This window comes from Barbus barbus (assembly GCF_936440315.1).
Source record: "Barbus barbus genome assembly, chromosome: 24".
NCBI classification, from domain to species: Eukaryota; Metazoa; Chordata; class Actinopteri; order Cypriniformes; family Cyprinidae; genus Barbus; species Barbus barbus.
In genome coordinates, this window is record NC_136752.1 from 4,979,262 (window position 1) to 4,991,621 (window position 12,360).

Here is a 12,360-nt window from a genome sequence, read left to right on the forward strand (position 1 = left end):
ACTATGTTGCTGTCTGGGAACAATCTATGCCAAAGGTTGCTTACTTTTTAACAACATTTTAACTTGCTATGTCTGGGAATTCAACAGTAGCCATATTCTTAGAAGCACCAATATTTGATTCTTATCTTTGATAGCATTAAATTTAAAACAGCTCATGAATCTTTTTTTCTGCAAAGCAAGCTAATGGCTATGCCCCTGTTGAAGGCAAGCGCTTATTTAGTATTGTGTATTCACCCATTTTTTTCATGCTGAAGATTCGTAGCAGCCAAGTGCCAGCCATGACTGACAATGAACACGGATTGAATGCTACATGGTTTTCTCATGGTTTTCAATCAATGAGACCACAACAGACATGGTACAGGAATACAGTGACACACCTACTCATTCGCTCAATCATGAATGACAACTTGGCATATGGACAATCATTCAAACAAGCCACAGATTACAACTGTTGAAAAGAACAATGTTTACACCTGCTTTAGCTTGTGAAGTGTGTCCACAGTCTTTGAGAAAGCATATGTGCAGAATAGTCTCACAATACTTTTACAAATGTGCCACAAATATGGCAGTTTCCAAAGAGATGTGCAGTACATGATTGACATGATTGTGTTTTTTTTTTTTTTTTGCAAAGCAAGCTAATGGCTATGCCCTTGTTGAAAGCAAGCTTATACTACATATCGACCTCCCTCGGGCCCCCTGGGACCTCGCTTTGCACTTGCATTGGCATTAGCAGAAGAGGGGCTGGTAAACTCCTTGGAAGCAGATTTGGTCTTTCCCCCGGGAGAAGTTCCCATTGGGTGAATCTTGAGGATTCCTCCAGGTTCAACAATAGTGTTGATCACTGTGTGACAAGGATAAAACACCAATGGAAGGACCAGAATGTGTAATATACGTTTAAAAAAATCTATTGCTAATAAACTCACCCTCAAGTTGTCTCTGGACTCTTCGCAGTTCTTGGAGAATAGATGAGATTTCCTACTTGCAAAAGTGAGGAAAATATATTACAAAATAAAGAAACATCTCTGAAATCAATGTTTGGTCTTTGGAAATTACATTGAAAGAAATGTACCTTATTAGATGTCTTAAGGATGGGAACCTCATTTTCAGCATTGATTTTTGCCTCTATTTCTTCCCAAACCTCTGTCTTGTTATGAAACAGAGTTCTAAAAGAGACATAATATTTGTGAGACTAAACAGGCAAAACACTTGGACATTATTGCTAGTTCTTTGTTTTAGAGATCTAATCAAACAATCGAATCAAAAGGCATTGTGTTTATTAGCTTTAAAACCATCTACTGTATCTAGTGTAAAAACTTAGTTAAGTTGACCAAGTTGGAATATATTTACATTAGTAAATTTACAAAATATCTTCATGGAACATGATCTTTACTTAATATCCTAATATTTTGGCATAAAAGAAAAATCGATAATTTTGACCCATACAGTGTATTTTTGACTATTGCAACAAATATAACCCAGTGACTTAAGACATGGGCTACATAAACTTTCTTATATGTGTCCCTGGTCTTAAGTCACTGGGGTATATTTGTAGCAATAGCCAAAAATACACTGTATGGGTCAAAATTATCGATTTTTCTTTTATGCCAAAATATTAGGATATTAAGTAAAGATCATGTTCCATGAAGATATTTTGTAAATTTACTAATGTAAATATATTCCAACTTGGTCAACTTAACTAAGTGGCCAATTACATTTTTTGATTAGTAATATGCATTGCTAAGGACTTCATTTGGACTACTTTAAAGGCAATTTTCTTTAGTATTTAAGAGTATATAGAGTATTTATAATTTCTAAAGTATTTTGATTTTTTTGCACCCTCAGATTCCAGATATTGAAATAGTTGTATCTCGGCTAAATATAGTCATATCCTAACCTACCATACATCAGTGGAAAGCTTATTTATTCGGATTTATGATCCTCGTTACTGGTTTTGTGGTAATTGGTCACATATTCTCTAGGTTGAGACTCCATTCTCCAAATGTCCCCTTGTAACAGCTAGCAAGTAGTTTGTAGACATGATGTAAATACAGCCTAATGACCTTTAACAAAAGAAGAAGAAAAAAAAGAAAAGACAATCCTTTCAAGATGTCCCACCCAAAGTTTTTTTTTTTTCATACTTCATTTTCTCCGCTAGTTGCTCCGTATTCTCTCTGATAGCTTGGGAGAGCTGGGAGACAGGGTTTAACATAAGATTGTCCAAAATTACCTGCGATTAAAGAAAATCAAAGATTAAAATTAGAAATTATGTAATTGCATTTTTTTTCTATACAGTTTCTGAGAGGCACTGCCATTGGCTATGCAGGCTATTACACCCTGAGTAAATGACTAATGGATCAGCTTATTAGTATAATGAGCAAAGGATTTGACCAAATTTGACCTCTTCACGGTTCCAGGGACGCCGTCTGGAACTGTCATGGTCGTTCATATTTGAGTCCTGGTCTATTGGACTAGTTGAGCCTGGAGGAACCTTTTGATAGTTCAGACTTGCCTCGGGTATATGCTGTACCAGCTGTAGATTAATCAGGGATGGGAAAGCACCAGTAAGAACACGTGGATATGACAATGGTAGGTTAAATTTGATGTTAAGAGACAAAAATCTCTGAGCTCAGATTACAATGGAGGCTTCCAGGAGTATTTCTCTGGGAAGATATCTGTGTGATCATGCTAATTCAATGGTTAATAGAAAAGGGTTCTATGTTCACAGTCAGCACAGTAACTTTGATCCTGGTTTCTTCAAGATACATCTGGAAAATATTTTGAATGTAAACATAACCTGTTTTGTGAACATACAGCCTTAGGAGTGAATTTGGAAGTGAGTTTCCATGCATTAGGGAATTCCCTCATGCATAAAAAAGGCATAAGGTTATACAATAGGTTTCGAAGGTGGACATTGGACAGTTGTTAGTACATCGATACTGGCTCACAGAGATAGTAATTTAATTAATTTTGGACACCACTTGGTAATAATGAGTGATGTATTCAGCACCTGAGGTAACAGGAACCTCTGTAATGATGCATATGGTCTCTGCACAAAAGAGAAAATATACAACAAAACGTATGCAAGATTAAACAAAAATGTTTTTAGTCTTGGTCCTTTTTGGGACACAATATAATTATCATGAGGTGTACCATGGTATAGCAACCCAAGACTCTAAACCAAACAGACTAGCTTATCTATATTTTATCTACATTTTTTCCTCTTTGTGCTAATGAGGAAAATATAAAGATTTGCTGCATGTTCTGCTTTATATTTAAAAAAAGTAATGAAATGGGTCAATGGGTCTGATGGGATGTCATTTAACCAAGCAAGCAAACTTTAGGTGCACCTCCTCTCTGGTCGAGATAGTGGATGCTGGGGTATTGGGCACAAAGCCTGGGGATGTGGCAGCTCCCATGCCTGGCGATGTCTGGGAGTCACCATCCCCTGCAACATCATGGATTTCACGCGCGAGGATGGCGAGATCTTTGGCCAGATCTTGACTCAGCCTAAAGGAGGTAAGTATATATGTAAAATGGAAAAATAAAAAATGAACTACTCACAAACATATCACACCACAACAACAAAAGTTAAATAACCTGGCAATTTCTGCACTATGAGTAGACCAGTTCTGGAAGTGTTCATTCTGAGTTTCGTCCTCTTCTGTTTCCAAAGAGCCAGATTTTAGCCTCATTTGAATGGTCTTCTGTGGTGTCTGTGTTTGAGTTGAAGCTGAGGCATGAGAGCGTTTATGTTTGGAATTGGTCTCAAACTCCTCCTCTGAGGTAGAGGAAAAGTCTGAATCCTTTTGTCTACGGTGGGAACCTCAAATTGCAAACAAAAAAGGGAAATTAACATTTCTAAACAAAACATCAAATTGCCATTTTTCAGTATTACTGACAATATTGTAATGTTATGCAATTCTAGTGGTCTTGACTAGAGGAACTGTAGGTAGAGAACATCTCTGAGATTTAAGATACTCACCAGTTGTGCTACTGTGCTTAACATGGTTAGAACGGGTACGAGTGGTGGAGTGCTTCCCTACTGATGCGGCCCCTTTGCTGGTAGCCTGTCTCACCTCACTTGAAGCCCCTTTCCTCACACTGCTATTTGCCTCTGTAGGACGGTTAGAAATGCTATGCTTGCTTGAGGTGGACTCATTGTCACTTGGAACAGTGAAGGATCTAGTGCGTTTCCGAGGCATGGCAAGAATGTCCAGTCTTGACAGTTTCTTTCCCTCAGCAGGAGTCTTACTATGGTCGGAGCTCTGAGATGCACGGTCTGTCTCCGCACCCTCATTGTCAGAGGCCTCACCTAGTCGAGCTCGGCGAAGCATGGAGGCACGGGTTGGTCTTGGGGCTGAAAGGCTATTGGACCGGGTCAGCACCTGCTGGCCTCCTTTGGTCGTCTTATTAGGGTCCTCCTTCTGCAGGGGTGGAGTGAGTTTTTTGCGGCTGTTGGGTCGTGAACTTGACTCATGGTCAGAAGCCGCAGCTTCATGCCACAGCTGTTGACCATGCTGATTATCCGAAAGGTCTAAAGAACCACGGTTACCAGCACTGCGACGAAGCTGTAGCCGACGACTGGTATTACTGGTATTATCAGCAGGGGTATGATTTCTGCGTTTTTCTGATAGTCGTTCACGAGCTGTAGGTTGTCGTGCTTTGTCTTGTAAATTGGAAGATGACTTCTCTTTACGCATATCACCTGCAGAGGTGTGCTTCTTATTTGCACTGACAGGAGCATTTTTATTGCTGATTATGCTTACAGTACTGGCGGTATCAACATCTGAATCACCAGACAGGGAGTCTTCATGTGCAGGACAGCTTCCTCTTTTTGATCGTTGACTAGATTCTGGTAACTTTTCTTCTGGTGATGTCAAAGATTTCTCTGCTTCCTTAGGATAGGGAAATGTATCTTGAACGGCTTCCTCAGTATCCAAGCTTCTCAAAGCAGGATGACTAGAGATATGTGGCAGTTTCTTGACTTGAATGTTATCACTTGGCCTATCTTTGGTAAAACTCTCCTGTCGAACAAATGACGTTGAGGTTTCTTTGGTGGGCACCACATCCCTGTTATGCGTCTGAAGATTTGGGGCTGATGAGTTAGGCTTCACCGGACGCCTAGACTCATGGCCACTCAAATGTCGTATCAAGACAGTTGTTGGAGGTATCTTGGGAGAGGAGTCTCTCTCTGGCTGTGAAAGAACTGGACTTTTGGACACATCTGACTTGCATGAACCATTCTCAGAACCAATATAAAATGAGGTGGGTTTAGGAGTGGGTGTTGGTAACTCTCTTAACCCTCTGGAATGGTTAACATTTTCAGAAGGTGAGTGTATTGTAGTTCCTCTCTTTCCTTGGCTCCTTCCACTCCTGTCAAGGATAGAGCTGTCATCTGAACGGCTAGTGTCACTCAGACTGTCCGGGTCCACATCGTCTTGGACACGTAGCCTCTGAGTGCAGTGCTGCTGCTGTGGTGCTCGGGAACCTTTCTCTGGTGGCTCATGGTCCATGTTTGATTCATGCCGAATCAAGATACTGGGGGTTGTGTTCTCTAGTTTTTCTCCAGGTGGAACCTGAGGAAGTAGTCGTCTGGTCCTGGAAACTTGACTGCCCTCTGACTCCAAGAAATCCAAGCTTTGACTAATCGTTGATGTCACACTGCCATCTTGAAAATGATAAGAGTGAAAATAGTTATGAATTTGCTGGCCTATAAATAAAATCGAAAATGTATCGAAATGCTCATTGCTCAAACACCACTAGTGGTTTTCAATGCATATACCTCTGTCTGCAGGTCCACTTTGGGGTGGAATTCCCATAGATCCTTGAGTATACCCAGGATCACTGTTAGTGTCTGCTAGGCTGGCCCAGCGTGAGACCCATTTAGGCCCTCCTACTTCAGGATGTGCCTAAATCAAAAAGAGTAACAATTACTCATCAATTGTTCACTATTTACTAACACAATCGGGGCACAGTATTTCAGTAATGAAGGAGGGCAGTGCTGTCTGAGCTATATGTAATTGCAATACCTGCAGTGAGATGACTTGGTCCCCATCATGGCCCTGTGATGATGTCGACATTACATCAGCTGCCATACCATGGCAATGACTCAAGAATAGTTGCTCATCTTTACCATCATCAATCACAGGCCTATAAACTCCAAGCGTCTGACCACTGTATTCTGGTGCATCTAAAATGCCAAACACCTGTGAAATATGAACAAATATGATTTACCATGTTTCTCAAAAACCACCAAAGAGGTCAAACAGGTGGACCCAACCCAAACTCACACCAGCAGTTGAAACAGAAGTTGACATTTCGGACCACTCAAACAAACAGCACAATGCTTTGAAAGTGCCACAGAGCCACAGTTTTCCACTTCTCAATTTTGCTTACTTATTGTAATCTATATAGTAAACCGGGATAGGAGAAAGTAGCTTAACATCTACAGATTACACCTGCTGTATCAATGTTAAAGTCAATCACTGACTACTCTGAATTTTGACTGGTATACACCAATGATAATACAGTGTGTATCTTTTCTTAAGAAAAATAAAAAAGGGTTTGTCACCTGATCAATCATACTTCTAGCTTCCTCCACTTCCTTATCTTGTGACTCTGTCTCAATTGTGTAGGTACCAGCATCACTCAGACTGTCCTCCTCCTCAGTTCGTGTCACCCTTGAGCCCTTAGTTTCAACACCACAAACTAACAGTGGTGAAAACGGTGGAACAGGTGACCCAGCTGAGCAGAGTGGGGAGGCACTAGAAATTGGACACCTTCTTGGGGTTTGGGAAGGGACGGAGACAGGCGAGGTTGCTGGAAGAAGAGACTGGGATAATGCAGGTAGTTGGGATGGAGAAGATGGGTATGATATAGATGAGGGTCCAGATGGCTCTGCTGGGGAGGGTAAAAGAGTGTGTGATGGGGACATCATCACAGGTGGGGCAGACATGGGAGGTGGGGAAGTCTTTCCTGTATCCTTCAAGAACTCTGCGGTAAATTCCTGAGCTAGCTTGGACTTCTTGCCAACACTACCAAAAGGCTTAATGGTGATAGCTGGTGAGGAGCGAGACGAGGTCCCTAATAAAGATGTGCTGGTCACACTGTCTTCTGTCTTCTCTCGCTTCAGTGAGCTTGATCGCTGTGAACCGCCATGGCTTGAACCTTTCAGTGGGACAGTGATTTGCTGTGTTGGAGGAACATGCCCGTGCACAGAGGCAGGCCTTTCCCCATGAGCCTGACCTTTCCGTCTCTCTAGTTTGCCCTTCAATGCAGAGTAGGAGTCAGCATGTGCAGAGTTGTGGGTAAAGGACTGTGATCGCTTCTTTCTGGGATTATCATCAAAGAACTCAATAATGAAGGCCTGCTGGGTGTGAGGCTCAGGGTGAATGGGCTTAACCTCTGTCTGGGGAGGAGAAGAGGCTTCTTGAACAGGATGAACCTCGCTTTCATCAAGTTCTCCTTGATGGTGTTTGTGTGGAGAGACTGACTGGGGATGATGAAACTTTTGCATTGAGACAGACTCTTGGGACAGAACTGATTTGGATGGTTCGGATTTCCTTGATTGAGCTGACTGGTGTGACTGTACTGATGATTGTGATTGCATGGAATGATGTGACTTGCTGCATTGTCCTTTCATTACAGGGTCTTCTGAATCACTCTGGGTTCCATCTTCATGATGATGCCCTATTAAGTTTACAGATATAATTTAAGTTATGGCTGTCATTCTAATGCACTGATTTAAAGCAAATAATTAAAAAGAAAATAATGTTATAAAAAGTCACGCAATTAATCATGCTTTGTAGCCTGTATTTAAATTCTGTAATAAGGAATTCTGATAAAATTAGGACACATCGGGAATGAAATCGAGCTTGTTCATTATTTTCGGAAGTTTGCAGCTAGCCTGCGTCACTAGAATACACTACACGAGTTTTAAAATCTGAACAGATTTTTTTAAACACTAGGCATTGTACACTTACTGACTTTGTAAATGGTGACAGAGGAAAACTGGCCATCATACACTACACGACTGAGGATGATACACGAGCAGACTTTGAAGTCGTGTGTTCTAAAATTGGTATCATGTTTGATATCCTCTGACTGGGAGGATTTAGAGTCGGAAGCTAAAAAATCGAGTCTGTGACCATCATACACTACACAATTTTCTATGGAAAGTTTTTCTCTGGCTGCGGGAGGGCTGCCCGTGCAGGGCCAGTGCTAAGGGGCCAACGTTTTGCCAATGATCAAATTCTCAGTGGCCCTGCACTGGCAGGCTTGTTTGCAGGGTAATGAGGTGTTTATACAGCACACACATATTTATTTTAGAACATTATGCACAGAAAATTAGGCATTAATCTGAGTCTTACAGAAAGTGCATTTTTTATGTTAGCGCAAGATGTATCTTACCTTTGAGAGTCCGAATATGCATCGCCAAGTCACTCTTAGTGCTGTACACATCCTCACATGGTGGCCGCCTGCACATCATACTGACATCACTCTGCACAAGCCAATCTGCCACCTTGTTCTCAGCTGATAGAACATCTGTGGGTGTGGCTACCATTGAATTACTGGGCTGCTGCTGCTGCTGCTGTTTGCTACGCTGACGAGAGGAGAACTTGGTCACGTGATCCTTGATTTTAATTTTGCCTGGCATACAGTCGTCAAACTCTATAGTAAAAGAAGCATGACTCTGGACAACTGGAGGTGTAGAAATTAGAGGAACATTGGTGTCTTTGGTTGGGATATCGATTAAATCTGTTGCTGGGGACATGGGTTGTATATGGAACTCCTTTGTTGGAATTTCAAAATAACTGGGCTCTCTGTGGTACGGATAGGCTGACTTGGCCTGGCCGTCACAGATCTCATGAACAGAGATGTTAAATTCATCCTCAGCTGTCGGGGCCTCCTTTGTGATGTCTGTCAAGAGACACCCACACCAAACTGTAAATATGGTAAGACAAATATCCATATCAATAAAACACAAAAGTGGCCATAAGTGAGGACAAGTGCTTACCTGAATGACTCTCACCAGACCTTCGTACTTCATTGTGTGCTTCCTTGTTCCCAGAGTCCTCCTCACCCCACCATGATGGTTGGCCATACAGTGGTGTTGGCCGGGGTACAGGTGACTCTGAAGAGGAACAATTACACAGATAAAACTCCTCAGAAAGAGAGAGGATATAATGTATAAAGTGAGATGAAAACCTGGTTATCATGCTAAGCACAATTTATTCAACAAGCAATTCCTGAAGTATCCAGAATTTCTGAATATTGTGACGAGTCGGCTGCCTCCCCCCTTATCATCATCACCACCCCGTCCCGTATTCGCCGCCCTTCAACAGGCTCCCGACGGGAGTGGGTGTGTGAGAGAGGAGGGGCGCTGAAACAGCCAGGGCTGGCGGCGTGTGATGAGGCTCTATTCACATCAGGTACGCCTCATCACACGCCGCCAGCCCTGGCCGTTTAAATGCAGAGCGCACCTCTCCTCGGGAGACCGGTCTCTTCCCCGTGCATGCACGCTGGTGTCCTCGTGGGTCCAGGAAGGGCGCGTCGAGTAGGAGGACTGCCGCACCCGTTAGACGGCTGACGGGCCAGGATGCCGGGCCGCCGAGTCCCCCAGAAGCTCCGGGGGCCTAGGAGTAGGATGTCGCCGCTGGAGGAAGCCGCCGCCACTCGCTCCCGGACCCGAGAGGGGAGCGCGTGCGGCCACCGGACTCCGCCCCTTCCCTGGACCCTTCCCTCCTGAACACTGCCCTCCTTCACAAGCCCCGCAGCACGACAAGGACACCAGATCCCCTGTTTATTTTGGACACTTTTCCCCCTTTGGACACTTTATTTTAATATTTTTGTTTAATAAAAACCTCTCCGAGGCCTGACGCCACGCCCACTGTGTCTGTCGTTTGCTCCTACTGCCACAATATCCAGTATACTGAATATTCATATTATCAATCAAGTTTGATGAGTAGTGTTCAAAATGCCAGAAAATGAGAAGGACACTCCACACTTCTCTCAGTGGGTAAAAAGTAGTTTTTTTGGAAATATATTTATACCGGAAACAAGTTTTTTTTTATTGTGAAAATCCACGTGGCGGCAAGATTAATTAATAATGAGCTGAAAAGAATGCACGTCACACCTCTGTTTTATCAATTTACACTGACTACCAATAGCTGCTCGCATAAAATTCAAGGCATTAATGTTTGCCTACAAAACCACCACTGGCTCTGCACCCCTTAAAGGTGCCATAGAATGAAAAACTGTCTTTACCCTGGCATATTTAAATAATAACAGTCCTGTACATGGAAATGACATACAGTGAGCCTCAAACACCATAGTTTCCTCCTTCATATGTAAATCTCGTGATTAAAAAAGACCACTGAAAAACAGGCGAATCAGAACATAACACCGACTGTGACGCAACAGTCGGGATCACTACGCCCCCAACATTTGCATAAACCCGCCCTTGTTCTAAGCCGGCCGAACCATCAGAAGCTCTGCAGGTATTGTAAATAAACAAGCGCGGACAACAGAGAAAATAACAAAATAAATGTTATGTTCCAGGCCGTGCAGGGGGTGTGAAGTGCAGGGATGGGTTGGTGTCTGTATTCAGAAAGGCACAGAAAGCAAATAACGCGAGCCACTAAAGGGACATGGTTAGCTCCTTGCTAGAGGTAGCCTGTTACAGTACATACGATTTCACTCTCAGTAAGGAGAGATGAGGATGATGGCGAATGACTTACAGATCCTGAGTATCACTGACAAGCATCTGATCTTGTGAAATGTGTGGTAAGTACTGTTGCTCCATAATGTAAACATAGTTTGTGTGATCGCGTCTCTTGAAAGTGAAACTATAAGGTTCAAAAGCAGTTTCAATGCCTCGCATATTAATAACGGCTCCCTGATGCCCGCGTTTTATATACAGTATAATTACCTGACGATATAACTGCGAGAGAAAGTATTTAAATATATATTTTCCTCCCTGTGCTTCCTTCTTGCTGATGAGCCGTACTGTGAAACAGCCAATCAGAGCAGAGCTCATTATTATTCATGACCCTGCCAAATAAGCCAATAACAGACCGTTTCATTCTAGGGAGAAATCCTAGGGTTGTAAATGGACATGTAAAATCGTTTCTGGAGATTTTTTGCCCTTACCTAAGTCACATACCTTCTGTGTAGATATCAGAGAACAATTTAAAATACTGTATCAATGCATTCTATGGCACCTTTAACCTAAATTCATTACTTCAGACTTATGTACCCTCTAGAAGCTTGCTTTCTGCAAGTGAACGTCGCTTTATTGTGCCATCTCAAAGAGGCACAAAATCACTTTCACGGGCTTTTAAATTAAATGTTCCCTCCCGCTGGAATGACCTGCCCAACTCAATCCAAGCAGTTCAGTCCAGAGTCCTTAGCCATCTTCAAGAATCGGCTAAAAACACATCTCTTCCATTTTTAAATGACCCTCTAACTCTAGCACTCTCTATTCTATCTATTTGTTTTCTTTTTATTTATTATACAACTAACAAAAGCAAAAAAAGGCCTCTAACACTAGCTTGCTTTATTTTTTTTCTATTCTATCTGTTTTCTTTTTATTTATTATATAATTAGTACTGCTACTACTGTGTACTGTTAGGCTAAATGAGACTTGCTATAGCACTAGCATATCATTGCTCTTTTGTTGGTTTTGATTGCTTCCATTGTCCTCATTTGTAAGTCGCTTTGGCTAAAAGCATCTGCTAAATGACTAAGTGTAAATGTAAAAATCTATTGTCTATTATACTGAGCGTAATTAGAATTTTATGCTCAAGTGTCTTTATTACACATGTTAACATATAGAACAAACAATAACCACATGCAAGCTTATCTAGGAATTAAATACATAACATTAAATGTTGTCCATTAGTATTAAAAGTAATTATTAATTAATTTAGTATTATTAAATTATTATTTAATTATAATTATAATAACAACTAATATATTTGTACAATAATTGTCATAATAATAGTATAAGATGTATTACAATTATTGTTATTATCACTTAAATATTTTATCTAAACAATAAAAAATCCTCATATCTTTTTTCCATTTCTATTTTTTCGCCAAATTATTATTATTTTTTTTATAATTATAACTGATAATATAAGATGTAGGGCTGGGCGAGATTAGCAAAAATTCATGTCTCTGTATATTTTGCCTGATTTACTGCTGTCACTCAATGGCTGGATGTCTAAGTGGTGTCCGCAGAATAGCATAGACTTTATAGACAATTGGACGAGTTTTGGGGGCAGACCTGACCTGTTGAAAAGAGATAGTGTTCATCCCTCCTGGGGTGGTGCCTCTCTTCTCTCTAGAAATATGGCA

The 12,360-nt window shown here is 41.5% G+C and overlaps 1 protein-coding gene across 1 annotated transcript in view; it reads right to left on the minus strand.

The window, feature by feature from the left end:
• Window positions 1-625: 625 nt before the first annotated feature.
• The window catches only part of LOC306843734 (centrosomal protein of 170 kDa protein B-like), a gene marked incomplete at its 5' end in the record, with an annotated part of 31,155 nt that continues 19,420 nt past the window's right edge, over window positions 626-12,360 (minus strand). Inside the window, 14 exons of the mRNA XM_079375378.1 lie at window positions 626-841; window positions 924-975; window positions 1,070-1,163; window positions 2,139-2,227; window positions 2,399-2,530; window positions 3,008-3,046; window positions 3,348-3,507; window positions 3,598-3,823; window positions 3,983-5,668; window positions 5,783-5,909; window positions 6,030-6,206; window positions 6,572-7,689; window positions 8,410-8,919; window positions 9,017-9,133. Of these exons, the coding sequence (XP_079231504.1) occupies window positions 666-841; window positions 924-975; window positions 1,070-1,163; window positions 2,139-2,227; window positions 2,399-2,530; window positions 3,008-3,046; window positions 3,348-3,507; window positions 3,598-3,823; window positions 3,983-5,668; window positions 5,783-5,909; window positions 6,030-6,206; window positions 6,572-7,689; window positions 8,410-8,919; window positions 9,017-9,133 (4,703 nt within the window). The 3' untranslated portion in view covers window positions 626-665. The remainder of the gene's footprint in view (window positions 842-923; window positions 976-1,069; window positions 1,164-2,138; window positions 2,228-2,398; window positions 2,531-3,007; window positions 3,047-3,347; window positions 3,508-3,597; window positions 3,824-3,982; window positions 5,669-5,782; window positions 5,910-6,029; window positions 6,207-6,571; window positions 7,690-8,409; window positions 8,920-9,016; window positions 9,134-12,360) is intronic.